This window comes from Ictalurus furcatus, chromosome 25 (genome assembly GCF_023375685.1).
Source record: "Ictalurus furcatus strain D&B chromosome 25, Billie_1.0, whole genome shotgun sequence".
In the NCBI taxonomy this organism is placed as follows: Eukaryota; Metazoa; Chordata; class Actinopteri; order Siluriformes; family Ictaluridae; genus Ictalurus; species Ictalurus furcatus.
In genome coordinates, this window is record NC_071279.1 from 939,177 (window position 1) to 962,219 (window position 23,043).

At 47.6% G+C, this 23,043-nt stretch overlaps 2 protein-coding genes across 5 annotated transcripts in view; one reads left to right on the forward strand and one right to left on the reverse strand.

The window, feature by feature from the left end:
* gmds (GDP-mannose 4,6-dehydratase) overlaps positions 1 to 23,043 on the forward strand; it is a 300,682-nt gene that overhangs the window by 80,404 nt on the left and 197,235 nt on the right. The gene's annotated exons all lie outside the window — the stretch shown is intronic.
* The window catches only part of LOC128600975 (pre-mRNA 3'-end-processing factor FIP1-like), a 43,259-nt gene that overhangs the window by 12,418 nt on the left and 7,798 nt on the right, over positions 1 to 23,043 (reverse strand). For both annotated transcript variants that reach the window (XM_053613801.1, XM_053613800.1), the window contains exons 2-10: positions 15,169 to 15,238; positions 14,190 to 14,235; positions 14,037 to 14,113; positions 12,195 to 12,241; positions 9,670 to 9,765; positions 8,205 to 8,332; positions 8,057 to 8,100; positions 7,319 to 7,418; positions 7,037 to 7,178 (exon numbers count right to left, since the gene is read on the reverse strand). In XM_053613801.1, the coding sequence (XP_053469776.1) occupies positions 7,037 to 7,178; positions 7,319 to 7,418; positions 8,057 to 8,100; positions 8,205 to 8,332; positions 9,670 to 9,765; positions 12,195 to 12,241; positions 14,037 to 14,113; positions 14,190 to 14,235; positions 15,169 to 15,238 (750 nt within the window). The remainder of the gene's footprint in view (positions 1 to 7,036; positions 7,179 to 7,318; positions 7,419 to 8,056; positions 8,101 to 8,204; positions 8,333 to 9,669; positions 9,766 to 12,194; positions 12,242 to 14,036; positions 14,114 to 14,189; positions 14,236 to 15,168; positions 15,239 to 23,043) is intronic.

The window sequence follows — 23,043 nt, forward strand, 5'->3', positions numbered from 1 at the left end:
ACTGACAAAACAACAAGCAGTTTTTCAGGTTGAATTTGCGTCTGCATGTAATTGTGTGTAGCTGAGCGTGAGTGTGTGTGTGTGTGTAACCAGGGTTTGATGGGTTGCGTGCGGCGACATATTTGGCAGCGTATAAGAAAGCTAATGGAGTAGGTTGATTGTGGTTGCGTGTATGTCTTTCTTTTTCCCATTTCCCTTTCACCTCGCTCCACCTTTTATCCTTTCCCTTTTTTTGTCATCATTAAGGGTGGCTGAAATGTTGGCCCGTTTATAAACCTGAGTACTTGCAGACGGAGTTTAGAAAGATTGAGTGCTAAACGAGCTAGTGAGTGAGAAATCTTCTACGAGACAAAAAGGTTAACCTCATGCGGTGGTTAAAGGTTATGTCTGACAAATAGCAGCTGTATAATAAATAAAAAGCTCTTCCAAGTGCATCAGTTCCTTTTTCAGCAAAAACACCCCCACAGCATGATGCTGCCATCCCCATGCTTCACAGTTGGGGTGGTGTTCTTCAGATTAAAAGCCTCACCCTTTTTCCTCCATACAGTTTTTTTTCTTTTGACCAGAGAACACTCCTCCAAAAGGCTGGTGATCAGCTGGAAACATCTATCCATCCATCCATCCATCCATCCATCCATTTTCTATACCGCTTATCCTATTGGGTCGAGGGAAACCTGGAGCCTATCCCAGGGAGCATAGGGCACAAGGCGGGGTACACCCGGGGTGCCAACCCATCACAGGGCACACTCACATACACATTCACACACTACGGATAATTTGGAAATGCCAATCAGCCTACCATGCATTTCTTTGGACTGGGGGAGGACGGGGAGAACATGCACACTCTGCACATACAGGGCCACGGTGGGAATCGAATGCCGTGAGACGAATGTGCGAACCATTAACCCACCGTGCACCCAGCTGCAAACTTTAGTCTGGCTTTTTTTTAAGCCAGACTTAAGTGGTTTTCACACTGGGCAAGAGTGCCCGAGTGCAATTATTCCTGGTGCCCCTGCAGCGTTGGTCTGGTTTCAAACTCACTTGATTCTATCGCATGGAGAACACAACACGACCCACCATTTTATAAAAAAATTATTATTCTGGTGCTATTACGAGCAGAAGAGTGAACGACACTTGGGTCTATGTGCGTCGCATTGCACATAGAAAACAGACATGCAAAAACATTTGCTTTCTTGTGGGTTCTGTTTAACTGCTCCTGTATGTTTACACATATCTGAATAAGGCACCTTAACCTCTTCTGTGTTCCACAACGTTCCCCTACAACTCATGATACACGCGTGTTGTGAAGTCATCATCGGCTAAAACACCCGTGCAGGTTACTATACTTCCGGAACGAGTGCGGACCCGAGAACGAGTCACGTTCACGTGAATCGCGGCACAGTTATGGTACAATCGAACTCCTAGAGGTAGTCTCGGGTTCGGTACCACGGTGCACTTCCTGGCCCGCATGACCGCTTTCACATTTCTGCTTTTTCATGCAAACCGTGCTCCGTTTCAGTCTAAACTACCAGTGTGAAAGCCGCCTTAGAGTAGGGGCTTCTTCCTCTGCGTGCACATACTCTGGCACTAATCGAACCTTTCAGACCAAAGTTCGTTCATCCCTCGGAGTTCATATCTGCCTCTTTCGTGAAGGACGCCGTGTCCGTGTTGTCTCAAGATTGTTATATTTACATACAATTGTTCATACATTCAGTTGTTTGGAAATTGCTCCTAAGGAGAAAGCAGTATTTTTTTCTTGGCTGAGTTGCTCGGATATCCCCATGTTATCAAAGGCAAAAAAGGTACGATATCAAAAAGGTAGGCCATTTTACAGCCACAGGTGCTCCTACTAACTTCCAATTATGACAATTGGCCAATCAGAAGCTTCTAAAAAAAAAAAAAAAAGCATCATATGAATTTCTGGACTCTTCCAGACTTTTTAAAGAGATAGTCAACTTGTATGTAAACTTTTCACCCACTGGAATTCTCATATATTAGGAACAGATTAGAGAGCGATTTATTTCAGCTTTAATTCTCGATTTAATTAGCCATTGTTTTCAAATATTACCACAGAGTAGACACCCTAATCTACTTGATGAAAGAAATGTATGGTAACGTGAAAAGTGTGGAGATGTGGATAAACTGAGACTGAATTCCTTTGAGTATGTAAACATTCGTCCTCAAGTTATATAGTTACATTTCAGAATGATTTCCTGCTTAACAACTTCTGCACATCCTTATTTGCTTAATTAGTTTAATTACGCATGTTAGTCCATGGGGAAAAAAAAAAGAAGTCATGCCCCTTCAAAATTCAGCTCCCAGCACCCGTGGCTTATGTTTCACACAGGATGAAAACGAAATGGATTTGAGCAGTACATGCTGCATCATGCTTAAAACGGTGAACATCAACTGGATTGAAAACATTATTCTGAAATTCTATTGGTTGATAAACTGTCCAAATTATTATTATTTTTTAAATCAGATTTAACTAAACGGATGTATCGTGTAGGTCAGAGGTCACCAAGCCTCTTTCTTGAGATCGATCGGCTTATCAACTAAAACACACCTGTTTGAGTTGATCAAGAACTTCTTAAAGCAGTGATTAGATGGATAGATGGGCACCATTATGGTTGGAGCTAAAGTCTTCAGGAAGGTAGATCTCCAGGAACAGGGCTGGCACTGATGTATGGATACATTGATACTTTTTTTTTTCCCTCTCAGACCGAGTACGTGACTCCGATACTGAAACGTGTAATCTAACTTTATTTTCGTATTAAACAAGGGGCATCATAGAACATTTTCTTTAGCTCTCTTTATGTTGGTTGCTGCTGTGTGCTGCTAGCAATGAGCTCCATGTGCTGAGTTTTATGTCTATAATATTCTGGCATTTAAACAGTATAGAAAGCGTGAATGTGGCTGAGCTGCACAGTATAATCAAGCAGTGTGATTTAAAATAAGTGAAAGGTCATAAGCACTGTATACGGTGGCGAGCGAAGGGAAACGAAGCACGCGTCTCAAGCGCTCTCTCTCTCTCTCTCTCTCTCTCACACATGCCACGGTTTCTCTGCATGCTCGCTTCCCTACTCCACGCTCACAAATACCTCTGTGTGTGCGGAATTCACAGCAGTCATTTTTATCGATCGCATTCGGATCGGCCATCCACGCACTCACTGTTAAAGATACCGTTTAAAGACCTTAAGATACGGTTTGATCGTAATCATTAATCGTGAAATAAGTCCAGATTGCGGTCGTTTTGTGCTGTCTGTTTATATTAACATGGCAACGTGCACTAGGGTTACCTCACGTGGTATCCCAGGGCGTCAGATGTTGGTATAGGACGGTCCCTCCAGGATTTTGCGACCGCAGAAATGAACACAAAATCGAGCAAACTCTGCGGAGGAGCTTGCGATTTTTCACAAATTCCGCAGAATTCGGGCCGAGACGCCCGATTGTGTGACGTCATCAGGACGCGCATTCAGTCGAAGCTTACTTCGATTCACGTGCGTCGAACATAAGAACAGCTAAAGAGGTCTCATTTACCAACAAACATCACTGCGAAAGACCGCGCACAACAATTTCGTGCAGTCGCGATTTCGCCAATTCGAGTAGTTTTCTGAAGAAGAAAAAAAAAGTACAAAAAAAGCCGCAGCGAAATCGAGCGTTTTTGGCCGCAAAAAAAAAAACAACAACTCCAATACAAAATCCTGTACGGCCTGATAGGAGTACGAATAAACGAGCGTGGTATTGGAGCGATACCTAATACCAGTATTGCTAGAAATGCAAGCCTAGTACCAATACTCATCTTTAAATCAAGGTCAAACTGAATGCAAGGAAATCTTTCACTAAACCTTTTGAAACGTTCATCAAATTTACATTCTATTTCAAATACTGAAAGAACCGCAGTTGACTGACGGCGTACAACACTGTTGTCTACAGGTTGAGCTCCGATTAAAAAAAAAAAGTGTCATCAGGAGTCTGAATATCAGCTTTGCTTTCCCGTTATTTAAAGTTAAAAGTCTGCGACATCCTTCGATTTACTTCACTGAATGGATCAGAACAGAAGCATCCTGGCCTGAGAAAGAACGAAGGCATGCTGTCACTCTGTGCTACAGTTGCACAATGACTCGGATTTAATCATGGAGGTTGGTTGTTGTTTTTTTTTTGAGAACAAGACTAAATGAATAATTGGACAGCTTTGGCGAGATTTTTGATGAAAACCGGCAGGATGAAGCGGTTATCGTTCCGTTCTCTTTAACAAGTTAAACCTTGAACTGCGCTCCACTCCTCTGCAGCCTTGTGAGACTGAATCACTGCAACTCCTCTCAGATATTTTACCACCTTATCTAAGTATTCATGTTGCAACTATATGAATCCTTTCACCTTTGGAACATTTCCTTTCGAATTTTTTGAGCATTAACAAAACGGATAGTAGATGCAGTCTAACAGCAGAAATGCTTTTGCTTTTGAAAAAAAAAACAAAAAAAAAAAAAAAAAAAAAAAAAAATTCACACGCACATGTTTTGTATCGCTTCCATATTTTTCTTTCCCAGCTGCAGATCCTTCCACTAAACCCGATCTCTCTCTCTCGAGCTGGGTCATTCAGCACATTTTCACACAGTTCTGCTGGCGTGGCACTTTCTCCTGCCACACGCTGCTATTTTTAGCCCAACACTGCACACAAAGGAAGCGCGGAACAGGCCGGCACACGTGTGCGAGTTGCGAGTTCTGGGGTTACGTGCAGGGGCTTGATTTAAAAAAGACAGAGGAAGGTTACATCTCCAGTCAAGCTTAAAAGGCTGCACTTCAAAGGCAGGGTCTGGCACGGATGTTTGATATTTTGGTAGCATTAGGAGGATGAAGGGGGCATTCTGAGGGGCAGGTTGGGGCGAGACTGGCTGTGCGGGTTGGATGGGGGGCGTGGTGGGGGGTGCAGGATTTGGCTGGGCATGATATTCAACAAGGCTTTGAAGATGAAGGGCAAGGAGAGCTCAGCTGTGGACTTCCTGGTGAGCCGATGAGGAAGACGTGTAGAAGCTACGCCTCAAAGCTGCAGGCAGTTACGCACACATGTCCGGATGATTTCGAACATACGCGAGCACCCACTACACAAACGCGCACTCTCACGTTCACATATGCACAATGAACACTGAAGGCCAACTCCATTTCCTGCTTATCCTGCAGAAAGAAACAGTTATTTATAGAACTACTATAGCTTCGAAGAGGGCTTCAGCTGAACGCGCGTCGTGACGACGTCACGTGACAAATCTCGGCCCGGATCTGCTGGAAATCCGCGGGAATCGTGAAAAATTGCAAGGTCCTCGGAATATCACGGAGTTCATTTCTGCGATCGCAAAAATCCCAAAATCCTGGACGAACTTCTAGCATTTATTTTATATTATATATACAATATTTTACTTTTCACACACCTCCACTTATTTCACTCACCTTTTATGCTTACATCACTGTATAAACTGTCATGTAACAATAACTGCCAATAATTTTTTGTTTGTTTGTTTTTTAAAGTATCGCATTTTTACATTGTTCCAGTGTGAGACTCCAGATAAGATTTTGTGGGTATTCTGATCTGGATAAATTAATACAGACTGGTGACACATCATAGAGACATCCATATGCTTCGAGGCATATCACAACAGCAGTGAATACTCATATAATCACAATACGCTATTTTTGTCTATCAGTACGTTTACATGGACAACAATAATCAGATATTAACCCGATTAAGAAACTAAGCGTGTAAACAGCGATTATTGATGACCTTAATCCGACTAAAGTCATACTCGAAGTAAACACAAATAGAATTAAGACATGTGGAGTATTCCTGCTTTAGTCACATTATCGACGTGTATTACAGACATGTACACACCTTAATCACACTATTAACGCCGTGTGGGAGTTTTCACCGCATTTTGCGACAGGACACGTACACACACGGCAGTGCTCAACCGTTTGACGGCAAACAAGAGAGCACGGCTGCGTCCCAAACCGCATACTTACCTGCTATATAGCAGGTGAGATACATGTATTTCAGCTAATATATATTAGGTAAGTACGCGGTTTGGGACGCAGCCCAAGGCTTCAAGCAGTCGTCTATTAGCACGTACAGCATGACAAATACTTAACCGCCCTCGAAGCGTTCGTGAAATTAAAACTGAAACACCGAAAACTGTATACGGTTCCGTAATGAAGACGAACTGCATGCGTGAAATACGTGAATTTCTTTAGGGAACGTCGGACGGCGTGGCTTGGGGACGTAATGACGTGTGCCGTTAATCGATTTACATTCTATAACATGTAAAACCTGAACATGAAAGGAATGTTCTAAAAGCAACTCATGTAAACACCTTAATCACAATATTGTCTTATTCAGAATAAGGTCCATAATTAGATTACTGCTGTCCATGTAAACGTAGTCAATTAGTTTTTTCATGTTTAATTTGTTCTCTCTATATTTCTCAATCTCTCTCAATCGCAGATGCAGATGCTTCACTAAAACACTACAGGGTCTCATTTATCAAGCTGGATATGAACAGATTTATTCGTAAATCATTTGGAAGAGTCTAAACAAATCCTCTAACTTGGAAAAACCAATAAAATGGAGTACTCGGGTGTGCAGCGATGCCTTTGGCTGCCTTCGAACACTGAAGTACAAGAGTGTAATGGATGTATTACTCACAAGAGAGATGAAAGGACTGCGGTGTGTAACACTGCTGTGACGTCATAGTAAAGCAAATAAATAAATAAATAAACAAACAAACAAACAAATAAATAAATAAAAGCTTCAGTGTGTGCCTGAGCGTGTCTGTGAGTGGAGTAGCACTAATATAGCTCTCCATACGGACCACTTGTCCTTAGGGTCATAGGAATGCGTGTAGGTTTTCATATTTTAGAGACATTTGTCTGGCCCATATTTGAAACACTAAACTTTATTAAATTACAAGCAGAAGATAGCTCCTTGCAAACGTTTCTGCATGTGTGTGTGTGTGTGTGTGTGTGTGTGTGTGTGTGTGTTTCTTACGTGGTGGGTGTTGTATAAAAGGAGGAGTGGAGCTGATGGAGAGAAGAGGAAAAGGTGGAGAAGGAATGATGGGGGCAAAGAAAGGAGGTGGCTTAGAGGATGGCGGCTCAGCATCCACGGGCCTTTCGGAGGAGGACGGCACCTGCAAAACGCACACACACACACACACAAGCAAGGGTTATGTAACAAACTCTAGACACAGTCCATTCATTATACATAAATGCATTTCATTCAACCATCTCGCTTTCTCTCTCTCTCTCGCTCTCTCTCTCTCACACACACCTGCATGCTGCTTCCATCTGTGCTGTGATGTCTTCGCCCTTCCACACGAATGATGGTCTCTGTTTGCCCTCCGATTACATCGATGGAGTTTTTCAACTTCCTGCATTCACAAACAGACACACACACACACACACACACACACACACACACACACACACACACACACACACACACAACCTTGTGTGTACAACAGCAAGAGATCACTGGAGATGGACGCAACTCAATACCTGAATTAAAAAAAAAAGTCTACTTGATATAAGATTCAACTAGCTAAATAACCATTAGTTTATATAAACCATTTTAATAACCGTTAAATGAACCAATCAGTTAATACGCAAAACCCCTCATACTCGACGTGCAATCATTCTGAGCACTGAATAAAACCCACTCATCTCCATGACACACATCATGTACTCATTCAATCAAGCACGCACAAGGCAGCATGTACTTGAAAATCTGTCTGATACGTCACACTCACTGACCTCAACAAGCCATGAGTGTTAACGTCACATGACCATGTCATTCACAATTCCATATAACCCAGAACTACAGAAACCTGATCTAGTGCTTAGTGCTAACTGTTCCTTTACAGCCTGTCCAAAACATCAGTTCACTGACAGTGTGTGGCTGGTGGGCGTGGCTCCGTCACCTTTGCTAGGATCGCAGTAGTTACGTAGTACAGACAGAAATAACCGGCCAATAACCGGTCTGAGAAATCAATGAGAGACTAAGACGTACCTGGAGGAGCAATCCGATTTAGACACCGGCTCATCATGACTACCCTGGACACGCAGAGAGAAATAAGACTTGCGTTAACATCCCCTAATGTTACAGACTTTAACTGAGGTTGATTACGCTCAACTGGGATAAGATCGATGCGGCTTACCGTGGTTTTGTCAGACGAGCCTAAGGTCATGAACTCTAGGCTCATGCGCAGTCTTCTCTGTTTGTCACAATAAGTCTTCCAGGTGTCCTCGTTGAAGCCGTAGTTAAAATAGTCTGACAGGTCCGCACCTGATTGCGCCCACCCACACACACACACACACACACACACACACACACACACACACACACACACACTTACAAAGCCTCCCACAAAAAAATCTGACTAAAACATACACAGCTTGGTCACAAATAAAAGGTACATGCTTTTCCACTTACCCAAAATGCACTAGTTCAGCTAAGATATGTTTGTTGGCTGAAGCTTGCTTTATTAGTTTTGCCCTAAAGCTACAAGGCTAATGTAGCTAAAAACCAGATGAAGCTTTAGCGGTGTACATACTACATTGGATCAATTCAAATATAAGCTCATTTTTGGCCATTCGTGCCTCAAATGAATTGTGTGGCTAATACTGTATCATCTGTATAGTTACGTAAAACAGCAAGTCTGTATTAAAAATAAATACAATTGAACTCAAACCACTCTATATTAGCATCCAAATCACCTCCTATCGATTCCTTACTTGTGATAGTAAATAATGTACAACCCCAATTCCAAAAAAGTTGGGACGCTGTGTAAAATGTAAATAAAAACAGAATGCAATGATTTGCAAATCTCATAAACCCGTGTGTTATTCACAGTAGAACATAGAAAACATATCAAATGTTTAAACTGAGGAAATGTACTGTTTGAAGGGGAAAAAATAAGGTAATTTTGTATTTGATGGCTGCAACACGTCTCAAAACAGTTGGGACAGAGGCAACAAAAGGCTGGAAAAGTAAGTGTTAGTAAAAAGAAACAGCTGGAGATTAATTGGGAACAGGTCAGGTATAAAAATAAAAAGAGTCTTTCAGAAATAAAGACGGGCAGAGGTTCACCAATCTGCGAAAAACTGCGTCTACAATTTGTGGATTGGCATTCTTGGAAAAAAGTTTTTTCAAGATGGCTGCCGCTACTGTTTGGTGACCATATATTATATTTACACCCATAAACCACACAAGCAAGTCCATTTCAGATTATTTGAACCACTGTGCACAGTTTGAGGCAACTGATGATTTAGGCATGCAGTGTGCACAATGAGATACAAGTAAAAATAAGTTTCTCGTAATCAATAGCAATATTAGACCTCAGAAATGACATGGCTTAGAATTGGTGCAAGGGTAAGGTTTTTGGAAGGTAAAAAAGTTGTTAGTGTAGACAGCTGGATTAGACCATTTCAAATATATAATCAAATGAATTTAAAAACAAATTCAACATGGATGTCTGTAAACTCTGTTTTTCGATTCTCATACCTCAGCAAGGAGTTCTCAGCAAGTCATTTTCTTTCCTTTTACTCCTGTCAGGCTCATAAGTCATACCATTAAATTAAAAGGAAAGTGTTTTCCTTCCCATCCTACTTGAACATACACACCTGGCTTTCTCCAAGGCTTCTCCTCATCCACCTCTAGTTCTGGAGTGCCAATGATGCCGTCCACTGCAACCAGAGCCACTCCTCTGACCTTTGTGCCTGGGGAACATTAGGATACACATAAGTGCTCAAATGATAAACATTGTTTGGTCACTTACTGGACATCTAGATCAAGTGTAAAATAAGAGTCGCTGCAGCTAAATGAAAATAAAATAATGTAAATATCAAACAAAATGCTACAAAAATCACTTTCTGGCCCCACCCTTTACTGACAGAAGAAGAACAGAAACCATTGGGAACATCAGAACTTATTCTCAAAGAGATTGAGAGACAAAATTTGTGGCAATACGTCAAGCCGCTGTTGAGATGGGTCACTTCCTGTTTTCAGTAGTCCTCCCAACTTACAAATGAACCTGAGGCTTGTTTGTTAATATGAGGTCATGTTGCTAAAATTACATGTCAATTTCCATACAATGTCCATCCATAAAAGTGTTGCTGAGAAATGGCCATCAAATTTGTTTGCAAGTTATGGATGAACCATCAAAAATCCAAGAGTTGGTTTTAATATGATCCAAAATTTCTGATGAATGGACAACATTTGTATGAGAGGAAATAAAAAAAAAAAATTGAAAGCACTTACCTTTTAATTTAATGGTATGACGTGAAATTAACATCATGGTATTTGTTGAACTTGACATGGCCAAAACATTTGAGCAAAGGGGAAATATTTTTTGCCACAGGCTCCTATAGACCTCCATGTAGTAGTAGTAGAAATAGTAGTAGTTGTAGTAGTAGAAAAAATAGAAGTAGTAGTAGTTGTAGTAGTAGAAAAAATAGAAGTAGTAGTAGTTGTAGTAGTAGAAAAAATAGTAGTAGTAGTAGTAGTAGAAATAGAAGTAGTGGTAGTAGTAGTAGTAGTGGTAGTAGTAGAAAAAATAGTAGTAGTAGTAGTAGTAGTAGTAGTAGTAGTAGAAATAGAAGTAGTAGTAGTTGTAGTAGTAGAAAAAATAGTAGTAGTAGTAGTAGTAGTAGTAGTAGTAGAAATAGAAGTAGTGGTAGTAGTAGAAAAAATAGTAGTTGTAGTAGTAGTAGTAGTAGTAGTAGAAATAGAAGTAGTAGTAGTTGTAGTAGTAGAAATAGAAGTAGTAGTAGTTGTAGTAGTAGAAATAGAAGTAGTAGTAGTTGTAGTAGTTGTAGTAGCAGAAATAGAAGTAGTAGTAGTTGTAGTAGTAGAAATAGAAGTAGTAGTAGTTGTAGTAGTAGAAATAGAAGTAGTAGTAGTTGTAGTAGTTGTAGTAGCAGAAATAGATGTAGTAGTAGTTGTAGTAGTTGTAGTAGTAGAAATAGAAGTAGTAGTAGTTGTAGTAGTTGTAGTAGTAGAAATAGAAGTAGTAGTAGTTGTAGTAGTTGTAGTAGCAGAAATAGAAGTAGTAGTAGTTGTAGTAGTTGTAGTAGTAGAAATAGAAGTAGTAGTAGTTGTAGTAGTAGAAATAGAAGTAGTAGTAGTTGTAGTAGTTGTAGTAGCAGAAATAGAAGTAGTAGTAGTTGTAGTAGTTGTAGTAGCAGAAATAGAAGTAGTAGTAGTTGTAGTAGTTGTAGTAGTAGAAATAGAAGTAGTAGTAGTTGTAGTAGTAGAAATAGAAGTAGTAGTAGTTGTAGTAGTTGTAGTAGCAGAAATAGAAGTAGTAGTAGTTGTAGTAGTAGAAATAGAAGTAGTAGTAGTTGTAGTAGTAGAAATAGAAGTAGTAGTAGTTGTAGTAGTTGTAGTAGCAGAAATAGAAGTAGTAGTAGTTGTAGTAGTTGTAGTAGTAGAAATAGAAGTAGTAGTAGTTGTAGTAGCAGAAATAGAAGTAGTAGTAGTTGTAGTAGTTGTAGTAGTAGAAATAGAAGTAGTAGTAGTTGTAGTAGTAGAAATAGAAGTAGTAGTAGTAGTTGTAGTAGTAGAAATAGAAGTAGTAGTAGTAGTTGTAGTAGTAGAAAAAATAGAAGTAGTAGAAGTAGTAGTTGTAGTAGTAGTAGTAGAAAAAATAGAAGTAGTAGTAGTTGTAGTAGTAGTAGTAGTAGAAATAGAAGTAGTAATAGTTGTAGTAGTAGTAGTAGTAGTAGTAGAAATAGAAGTAGTAGTAGTAGTTGTAGTAGTAGAAAAAATAGAAGTAGTAGAAGTAGTAGTTGTAGTAGTAGTAGTAGTAGTAGAAAAAATAGAAGTAGTAGTAGTTGTAGTAGTAGTAGTAGTAGAAATAGAAGTAGTAATAGTTGTAGTAGTAGTAGTAGTAGTAGTAGAAATAGAAGTAGTAATAGTTGTAGTAGTAGTAGTAGTAGTTGTAGTAGTAGAAATAGAAGTAGTAGTAGTAGTTGTAGTAGTAGAAAAAATAGAAGTAGTAGAAGTAGAAGCAGCAGTAGTAGTAGAAGTAGAAAAAGAAGAAGAAGTAGAAAGAAAACAATTATAGCCCCTAATTATAGCTGTTCCCCCAAATGTGAGGGTTTTTTTTTGGTTTTGTTTAAAAGGTTAAAGGTCAGCAGGTTATTACCTGACACGGTGGTTATGCCTGAGGTCTTGAGATTGACAGCAGTGCTACTGAAATATGGAAACACACAGAACATTAAGTTACTTAACTAACACATCATCATTGGCATACTGATGCCAGAACAACAGCGTTTGTTTCCAGAAAGCAGCATTTCCAGGAAGCACGAGATTCGCCTAAATCCAGAGTTCTCTGTTTCAGACACAAGTATTAGGCATAATCCTCTGAAACTTACGCCTGAACCTACCTGCAGAGACTCTGAGCATGGTACATCAGTGTCCAAAACATCATGCACTCTTACTGAGACAACGATTTCATTTCTATTGCTTTATTTGTTTGTTTATCTCAATTTTATATATAGATGGTGAAAATATAATTAAATCAAATAGAAAAGCATTCAAATAACTGTTAAAGGTAAATACTTTCATTGCAACTGCATTTATAGATGTAGACAAATATTCAACAAATTTGTCACGTTATTTGTTTTCTACTGGCAAAAAAAACTAGTTAATTTCAAATAAAAAGGCTATATGTTCGCAAAAAAAAAAGGACAAAACTACTCCTTCCACTGCTGAAAAAAGGAGTACATGTAATTGATGACATTTTCAGAACTTATGAGCGCTTGAGGATACCCAATTTCAATCTGAGATTGAGTTTAGGCTTTCGCTAGCTCTCATCTTGGTACAGACCGCAAAATAAGGGAAACTCGAAAACATCCGAAGAATCCTGAAATTAGACACTTTTGTTACACGCGGTAATTTTAAATAGTGAACCAGTTTGATCGCAGTAATTAAAGGCAAAATCTGAAATTTTGATGGAAGGTAGCTCGAAAGACTTTGAAACTCAAATTTCAAACAAACAGAGCTTCAACGCTCCCTCCAACGCTATAGTTGGCCCCGAATCACGCTAAAACACCGAAGTGTTCGAATTAAAGGGCCGTCTGGGGGGGCGAGGGAAGGTTGTTCGTTACGGGACCAACCACCGCCCCGCCCCCACCCCCCACCCACACACACAAAGCCCAAAACAAGTGAAGCCCTGGCATTTCATTAAAACTAGAATACTAGTACCATTTACATTCTTCATAGCACTGAGAGAAAGGCTGGAAAGAATCGATGGTATGTAAAACATTAGAGTTATTTTTATTTAAGGTTTTTTTTTGGGGGGGGGGATACTGTGCCAGAATACAAAGTGTTCGAGGAGTGGTTTCGGTAAATTTGCATTAAAAGAAATGCGTTAAGTTTATGTTATTACATGGATTCTTTGTGCAGACATGTCCTTGTCCATCTTTTATGCTCAGCTGTATGTTCTCACTATTAAACCAAAAATGTATGGACAAGTCTGGACGACACCCCCAAGAACTCTGACACGATTTGAACGGTGAATTCTGGTGCGAGTCAGAACCCTGGGAGGATTCTGGTGCGAGTCAGAACCCTGGGAGGATTCTGGTGCGAGTCAGAACCCTGGGAGGACTGAAACAGCAATACGCTAGGGGAAGACGTAAGACAATTCCAAAGTGTGAACAACATGGTGACCTTAACGGTAAAGCTGGGCCACTCGTATCACATGATTTTAACATGAAAGGGGCTATTTGGAATATTTCTCCTTTTCTTTGAGAGCTGCAGACATATGAGGAGATCTCTCCTAAATGTTCTTTTGGGGGTTTCATTTTGATCTCAGCCTTCTACTTCTTTTTTTTTTGTATAACTTAGTACAAAATCATAATGAAAAACTATTTTTTTAAAAACAAATAAAAACCTTTTGCCTTTCCAGACAACACGAGATGGCAGAGACACAGGACACGGTGCAGGGGATGAGTGTCTTGCTTGGCCTCGAACAGCGATTACTCACGTGCTCTGGATGTCTGTTTTGATGTTGCCGATGGTAACGCGCAAGTTGTCGTCGCTGTCCGAGTCGCTGTCCGCATCCTTCGTGACGGGAGAAAGCACGCGTTTACTATATTTTGGTGAATTACTAAAGCAGTGATTAAGGAAAAATAGCTACCTGATGATCAACTCCATTAACGCCTTCCACATCTCCAACCAAAGCACTGGGAATTCAAGACACAGTTATATATTTAAAAAAAAAAACAACATCACATTAGTAAATATGAGAAATGGAGGCACAAATTAGTAGATCTTTCCTAAGGCATCTAATTCAAGTAATCAGCCGTTTATCACACCCCTATCACAAGCCCTGAGGTGATGTGGGGGGGGCAATCTTTACAATATTGCAAAGAGGAAGAACAGAATGAGAGCTTGTTAAAACAGGGGTCATGTGACGAAGATTAAGAAAGACTCTGAGCATCACCGCACAGCTTTTTGTGAACCGTGTTTGCCTGGCCAACGCGCAACTTGATGTGGGTCTGAACAGATCCCTGAGTGGCTTGGAGGATCCGTTTACAAGCCAGCTGTCGGAATCGGACCAGCATATCATATGTGATGGGGAATAAGAAGTGAAATCCGCATCTTTAGGCCGCTCAGAAATGCCGCGTCAAGCTCCGAGTGCCTTTTGGAGGTGAGTGCTTGAGCTCTGGTTTGTGTTTACGCGAGCCGGTGAATTTAATGAGCAGTCAAAAAGTCATTTCGCCCTCAGCTTCCCATCCACATCCGAGTGGGTTTTTTTAATATCCGTGATATGTCATTACCGAGCACTGAGCTTACCGGGTATTAAATGTACATGCTTCATTAGTGTAGCATAACTCCGCCTAATGAGAAATAAATGTGATGACCCATTTCATTCCAGCTCAGCTCGTCGCACACGCTCCCTCACAAACAATGCATCTGTATTTATTCCACGCCGCTCGAGCTGGAAATAAGCAGCGCTTATAGCGCCAGAGGCAAAACTGGGACGCCAGGCGTGTGAATGGGTCACTAGGTCTTAATTGCTGCAATATATCAAGATGGAAGTGGAAAACCGGACCTGATCTTTATATAGAGTTAGCAGGATGGGTCATGTGATCAGATGTGGAGGAAACACTCACCTGAAAATTTCAGTCTCGGTCTTCTTATCGTCATCATCACCTGCGGCATCGTTCACATCATCGTCGTTGTCTATAAGAAGTGACCAGACAGAATAAGAACTGACTGTGTGTGTGTGTGTGTGTGTGTGTGTGTGTGTGTGTGTGCTGATCTTTTCAAACATCAGTCAATCCAAACAGGCAGAAGTTTGATCACAGTCTGCTAACAGTGTGTTCTGTGCAGGTTTATCTCTACTACATGGCTGCACTCTCTCCCCCTCTCTCACTCTCCCCCCTCCCCCTTTCTCATGCACTCTCTCCCCCCTCCCCCTTTCTCATGCACTCTCTCCCCCCTCCCCCTTTCTCATGCTCGCTCACTCTCCCCCCCTCTCTCACTCTCCCCCTCCCCCTTTCTCATGCTCGCTCACTCTCCCCCCCTCTCTCACTCTCCCCCCTCCCCCTTTCTCATGCACTCTCTCCCCCCTCCCCCTTTCTCATGCTCACTCTCCCCCCCTCTCTCACTCTCCCCCCTCCCCCTTTCTCATGCTCACTCTCCCCCCCTCTCTCACTCTCCCCCCTCCCCCTTTCTCATGCACTCTCTCCCCCCTCCCCCTTTCTCATGCTCACTCTCCCCCCCTCTCTCACTCTCCCCCCTCCCCCTTTCTCATGCTCACTCTCCCCCCCTCTCTCACTCTCCCCCCTCCCCCTTTCTCATGCTCACTCTCCCCCCCTCTCTCACTCTCCCCCTCCCCCTTTCTCATGCTCACTCTCCCCCCCTCTCTCACTCTCCCCCTCCCCCTTTCTCATGCTCACTCTCCCCCCCCTCTCTCACTCTCCCCCTCCCCCTTTCTCATGCACTCTCTCCCCCCTCCCCCTTTCTCATGCTCACTCTCCCCCCCTCTCTCACTCTCCCCCTCCCCCTTTCTCATGCTCACTCTCCCCCCCTCTCTCACTCTCCCCCTCCCCCTTTCTCATGCTCACTCTCCCCCCCTCTCTCACTCTCCCCCTCCCCCTTTCTCATGCTCACTCTCCCCCCCTCTCTCACTCTCCCCCCTCCCCCTTTCTCATGCTCACTCTCCCCCCCTCTCTCACTCTCCCCCCTCCCCCTTTCTCATGCACTCTCTCCCCCCTCCCCCTTTCTCATGCTCACTCTCCCCCCCTCTCTCACTCTCCCCCTCCCCCTTTCTCATGCTCACTCTCCCCCCCTCTCTCACTCTCCCCCTCCCCCTTTCTCATGCTCACTCTCCCCCCCTCTCTCACTCTCCCCCCTCCCCCTTTCTCATGCTCACTCTCCCCCCCTCTCACTCTCCCCCTCCCCCTTTCTCATGCACTCTCTCCCCCCTCCCCCTTTCTCATGCTCACTCTCCCCCCCTCTCTCACTCTCCCCCTCCCTCATGCTCACTCTCCCCCCCTCTCACTCTCCCCCTCCCCCTTTCTCATGCTCACTCTCCCCCCCTCTCTCACTCTCCCCCCTCCCCCTTTCTCATGCTCACTCTCCCCCCCTCTCACTCTCCCTGCTCCCCCTTTCTCATGCTCACTCTCCCCCTCCCTCACTCTCCCCCCTCCCCCTTTCTCATGCTCACTCTCCCCCCTCCCCCTTTCTCATGCTCACTCTCCCCCCTCTCTCTCTCCCCCTCCCCCTTTCTCATGCTCACTCTCCCCCCTCCCCCTTTCTCATGCTCACTCTCCCCCCTCTCTCTCTCCCCCTCCCCCTTTCTCATGCTCACTCTCCCCCTCCCCCTTTCTCATGCACTCTCTCCCCCCTCTCTCACTCTCCCCCCTCACCCTTTCTCATGCTCACTCTCCCCCTCTCTCACTCTCCCCCCTCTCTCTCTCCCCCTCCCCCTTTCTCATGCTCACTCTACCCCCTCCCCCTTTCTCATGCTCACTCCCCCCCTCTCTCTCTCCCCCTCCCCCTTTCTCATGCTCACTCTCCCCCTCACCCTTTCTCATGCTCACTCTCCCCCCTCTCTCACTCTCCCCCCTCACCCTTTCTCATGCTCACCCTCCCCCCCTCACTCTCCCCCCTCCCCCTTTCTCATGCACTCTCTCCCCCCTCTCTCACTCTCCCCCTCCCCCTTTCTCATGCTCACTCTCCCCCTCCCCCTTTCTCATGCTCACTCTCCCCCCTCCCCACGCTCTCACTCCCCCCCTTTCTCATGCTCTCTTCCCCCCTCCCCCTTTCTCATGCTCTCACTCCTCTCTTTAACCCCCCTCATTTCTCTCTCTCACTCTCCCCCCTCCCCCTTTCTCATGCTCTCTCCCCCCCCTCTCTCACTCTCCCCCCTCCCCCTTTCTCATGCTCTCTCCCCCCCTTTCTCATGCTCTCTTCCCCTTTCTCACTCTCCCCCTCCCCCTTTCTCATGCTCTCACCCCTCTCTTTAACCCCCCTCATTTCTCTCTCACTCTCCCCCTCACTCTCTCTTGCCATCACTCTCCCCCCTCCCCCTTTCTCATGCTCTCTCTCCCCCCTCTCTCACTCTCCCCCTCCCCCTTTCTCACTCTCCCCCCTCCCCCTTTCTCATGCTCTCACCCCTCTCTTTAACCCCCCTCATTTCTCTCTCACTCTCCCCCTCACTCTCTCTTGCCATTACTCTCTCCCCCTCGTCTCACTCTCCCCCTCACTCTCTCATGCTCTCTCTCCCCCCTCTCTCACTCTCCCCCCTCCCCCTTTCTCATGCTCTCTCTCCCCCCCTCTCACTTCCCCCTCTTTCTCATGCTCTCTCTCCCCCCCTTTCTCATGCTCTCTTCCACCTTTCTCACTCTCCCCCCTCCCCCTTTCTCATGCTCTCACTCCTCTCTTTAACCCCCCTCATTTCTCTCTCTCACTCTCCCCCCCACTCTCTCCCGTCTCACTCTCCCCCCTCACTATCTCACCATCACTCTTTCCCCCCTCCCACTTTCTCATGCTCTCTCTCCCCCCCTCACTCTCCCCCCTTCTCACTCCCCCCTCTCTCCATCTCTTCCCCCTCTCTCTCCCCCATCTCACTCACGCCATCACTCTCTCACTCTCCCCCCTTCTCACTCTCCCCCTCTCTCTCTCCCCCTCTCTCTCCCCCCTCTCTCTCACTCTCTCCCCTTCTCACCCCCCCCCTCTATCTCTCCCCCCAGCCCCTCTCTCTCCTCTCTCCCCTTCTCACTCCCCCCTCTCTCTATCTCTCCCTCTCTCTCTCTCTCTCCCCCCCCTCACACCATCACTCTCTCCCCCTCTCTCTCGACCCAGCTCTCCACCTCTCTCTCTCTCTCTCCCCCCGCCCCTCTCTCTCTCTCACGCCATCACTCTCTCCTCCTCTCTCCCCTTCTCACTCTCCCCTGCCCTCCCCCTTTCTCATGCTCTCCCCACCCCTCTCTCTCTCTCCCCTTCTCACTCTCCCCCTTTCTCTCAACCCAGCTCTCCACCCCTCTCTCTCTCTCTCCCCCACCCTCCCCCTTTCTCATGCTCTCTCCCCCCCTCTATCTCTCCCCCCTCTATCTCTCCCCCAGCCCCTCTCTCTCTCCTCATCTCACTCTCACGCCATCACTCTCTCACTCTCTCCCCTTCTCACTCTCCCCCTCTCTCTCACTCTCTCCCCTTCTCATCCCCCCTCTGTATCTCTCCCCCAGCTCCTCTCTCTCTCTCACGCCATCACTCTCTCCTCCTCTCTCCCCTTCTCACTCTCCCCCTCTCTCTTGACCCAGCTCTCCACCCCTCACTCTCCCCTGCCCTCCCCCTTTCTCATGCTCTCCCCACCCCTCTCTCTCTCTCCCCTTCTCACTCTCCCCCTTTCTCTCAACCCAGCTCTCCACCCCTCTCTCTCTCTCTCCCCCACCCTCCCCCTTTCTCATGCTCTCTCCCCCCCTCTATCTCTCCCCCCTCTATCTCTCCCCCAGCCCCTCTCTCTCTCCTCATCTCACTCTCACGCCATCACTCTCTCACTCTCTCCCCTTCTCACTCTCCCCCTCTCTCTCACTCTCTCCCCTTCTCATCCCCCCTCTGTATCTCTCCCCCAGCTCCTCTCTCTCTCCCCCTCTATCTCTCCCCCAGCCCCTCTCTCTCTCCTCTCTCCCCATCTCACTCTCACGCCATCACTCTCTCACTCTCCCCCTCTCTCTCACTCTCTCCCCTTCTCACCTCCCCTCTGTATCTCTCCCCCAGCTCCTCTCTCTCTCCTCTCTCCCCTTCTCACTCTCACACCATCACTCTCTCCTCCTCTCTCTCACTCTCTCCCCCTCTCTCTCTCCTCTCTCTCACTCCCTCCCCCCTCTCTCTCACTCTCTCCCCTTCTCACTCTCCCCCTCTCTCTCGACCCAGCTCTCCACCCCTCTCTCTCTCTCCCCCGCCCCCCCTTTCTCATGCTCTCTCCCCCTCTCTCTCTCTATCTCTCCCCCAGCCCCTCTCTCTCTCCTCTCTCCCCTTCTCACTCTCACGCTCATCACTCTCTCACTCTCTCCCCTTCTCACTCTCCCCCCTCTCTCTCACTCTCTCCCCTTCTCACCCCCCTCTGTATCTCTCCCCCAGCCCCTCTCTCTCATGCTCTCTCCCCCCCTCTCTCTCTATCTCCCCCTCTCTATCTCTCCCCCAGCCCCTCTCTCTCTCCTCTCTCCCCTTCTCACTCTCATGCCATCACTCTCTCCTCCTCTCTCTCACTCTCTCCCCTTCTCACTCTCCCCCCTCTCTCTCTCCTCTCTCTCACTCCCTCCCCCCTCTCTCTCACTCTCTCCCCTTCTCACTCTCCCCCTCTCTCTCGACCCAGCTCTCCACCCCTCTCTCTCTCCCCCCCGCCCCCCCTTTCTCATGCTCTCTCCCCCCCTCTCTCTCTATCTCCCCCTCTCTATCTCTCCCCCAGCCCCTCTCTCTCTCCTCTCTCCCCTTCTCACTCTCACGCATCACTCTCTCACTCTCTCCCCTTCTCACTCTCCCCCTCTCTCTCACTCTCTCCCCTTCTCACCCCCCCTCTGTATCTCTCCCCCAGCCCCTCTCTCTCTCCCTCTCTCCCCTTCTCACTCTCACGCCATCACTCTCTCCTCCTCTCTCTCACTCTCTCCCCTCTCACTCTCCCCCTCTCTCGACCCAGCTCTCCACCCCTCTCTCTCTCTCCCCCCCGCCCCCCCCTTTCTCATGCTCTCTCCCCACTCTCTCTCTCTCTCCCCCTCTCTCTCTCTCTCCCCCCCGCCCCTCTCTCTCTCTCCCCCGCCCTCCCCCTTTCTCATGCTCTCTCCCCCCCACTCTCCCCCCTCTCTCTTGACCCAGCTCTCTACCCTTCACTCTCCCCCGCCCTCCCCCCTTTCTCATGCTCTCCCCGCCCCCTGTCTCCCTTCTCACTCTCCCCCTTTCTCTCGACCCAGCTCTCCACCCCTCTCTCTCTCCCCCGCCCTCCCCCTTTCTCATGCTCTCTCCCCCCCTCTATCTCTCCCCCCTCTATCTCTCCCCCAGCCCCTCTCTCTCTCTCTCTCTCCTCCTCTCTCTCACTCTCTCCCCTTCTCACTCTCACGCCATCACTCTCTCCTCCTCTCTCTCACTCTCTCCCCTTCTCTCCCCTTCTCACCCCCCCTCTCTATCTCTCCCCAGCCCCCTCTCTCTCTCCTCTCTCCCCTTCTCACTCTCACACCATCACTCTCTCCTCCTCTCTCTCACTCTCTCCCCTTCTCACTCTCCCCCTCTCTCTCTCTCTCTCCTCTCTCTCACTCTCTCCCCCCTCTCTCTCACTCTCTCCCTCTCTCTCGACCCAGCTCTCCACCCCATCTCTCTCTCCCCCGCCCTCCCCCTTTCTCATGCTCTCCCCCGCCCTCCCCCTTTCTCATGCTCTCCCCCCCACCCCTCTCTCTCACTCTCTCTCCTGCCCTCCCCCTTTCACACTCTCTCCCCCCTCTCTCAATCTCTCCCCCCTCCACCCCTCTCTCTCAATCTCTCCCCCCTCCACCCCTCTCTCTCTCACTCCTCTCTCACTCTCTCCCCCCTCTCTCTCACTCTCTCCCTCTCTCTCGACCCAGCTCTCCACCCCTCTCTCTCTCTCCCCTGCCCTCCCCCTTTCACACTCTCTCCCCCCTCTCACACTCTCTCCCCCACCCTCCCCCTTTCACACTCTCTCCCCCCTCTCTCAATCTCTCCCCCCTCCACCCCTCTCTCTCACTATCTCTCCTGCCCTCCCCCTTTCACACTCTCTCTCCCCACCCCTCTCTCTCACTCTCTCTCCTGCCCTCCCCCTTTCACACTCTCTCCCCCCTCTCTCAATCTCTCCCCCCTCCACCCCTCTCTCTCAATCTCTCCCCCCTCCACCCCTCTCTCTCACACTCTCTCCCCCCTCTCTCTCTCACTCCTCTCTCTCACTCTCTCCCCCCTCTCTCTCACTCTCTCCCTCTCTCTCGACCCAGCTCTCCACCCCTCTCTCTCTCTCCCCTGCCCTCCCCCTTTCACACTCTCTCCCCCCTCTCACACTCTCTCCCCCACCCTCCCCCTTTCACACTCTCTCCCCCACCCTCCCCTGCCCTCCCCTCCCCCTTTCACACTCTCTCCCCCCTCTCTCAATCTCTCCCCCCTCCACCCCTCTCTCTCACTATCTCTCCTGCCCTCCCCCTTTCACACTCTCTCTCCCCCCTTCTCACTCTCCCCAGCTCCCCCCTCTCACACTCTCTCGACCCAGCTCTCCACCTCTCTCTCTCTCCACCCCTCTCTCTCACTCTCTTTCCTGCCCTCCCCCTTTTACACTCTCTCTCCCCCCTTCTCACTCTCCCCAGCTCCCCCCTTTCTCACACTCTCTCCCCCCTCTCTCTCACTCCTCTCTCTCCCCCCTCTCTCTCACTCTCTCCCTCTCTCTCGACCCAGCTCTCCACCCCTTTCTCTCTCTCCCCTGCCCTCCCCCTTTCACACTCTCTCCCCCCCCCTCACACTCTCTCCCCCACCCTCCCCTGCCCTCCCCAGCTCCCCCCTTTCTCACGCTCTCTCCCCCCTCTCTCTCTCACTCCTCTCTCTCCCCCCTCCTCACTCTCCCCAGCTCCCCCCTCTCACACTCTCTCCCCCCTCTCTCTCACTCTCTCCCTCTCTCTCGACCCAGCTCTCCACCCCTCTCTCTCTCTCCACCCCTCTCTCTCACTCTCTTTCCTGCCCTCCCCCTTTCTCACACTCTCTCCCCCCTCTCTCTCTCACTCCTCTCTCTCACTCTCTCCCTCTCTCTCGACCCAGCTCTCCACCCCCTCTCTCTCTCCCCTGCCCTCCCCCTTTCACCCTTTCACACTCTCTCCCCCCCTCACACTCTCTCCCCCACCCTCCCCTGCCCTCCCCAGCTCCCCCCTTTCTCACACTCTCTCCCCCCTCTCTCTCTCACTCCTCTCTCTCCCCCCTCTCTCTCACTCTCTCCCTCTCTCTCGACCCAGCTCTCCACCCCTCTCTCTCTCTCCCCCACCCTCCCCTGCCCTCCCCAGCTCCCCCCTTTCTCACACTCTCTCCCCCCTCTCTCTCTCACTCCTCTCTCTCCCCCCTCTCTCTCACTCTCTCCCTCTCTCTCGACCCAGCTCTCCATCCCTCTCTCTCTCTCCCCTGCCCTCCCCCTTTCACACTCTCTCCCCCCCTCACACTCTCTCCCCCACCCTCCCCTGCCCTCCCCCTTTCACACTCTCTCCCCCCCTCTCTCTCACTCCTCTCTCTCCCCCCTCTCTCTCACTCTCTCGACCCAGCTCTCCCCCCTCTCTCTCTCACTCCTCTCTCTCCCCCCCTCTCTCTCACTCTCTCCCTCTCTCTCGACCCAGCTCTCCACCCCTCTCTCTCTCTCCCCCACCCTCCCCTGTCCTCCCCAGCTCCCCCCTTTCTCACACTCTCTCCCCCCTCTCTCTCTCACTCCTCTCTCTCCCCCCTCTCTCTCACTCTCTCCCTCTCTCTCGACCCAGCTCTCCACCCCTCTCTCTCTCTCCCCTGCCCTCCCCCTT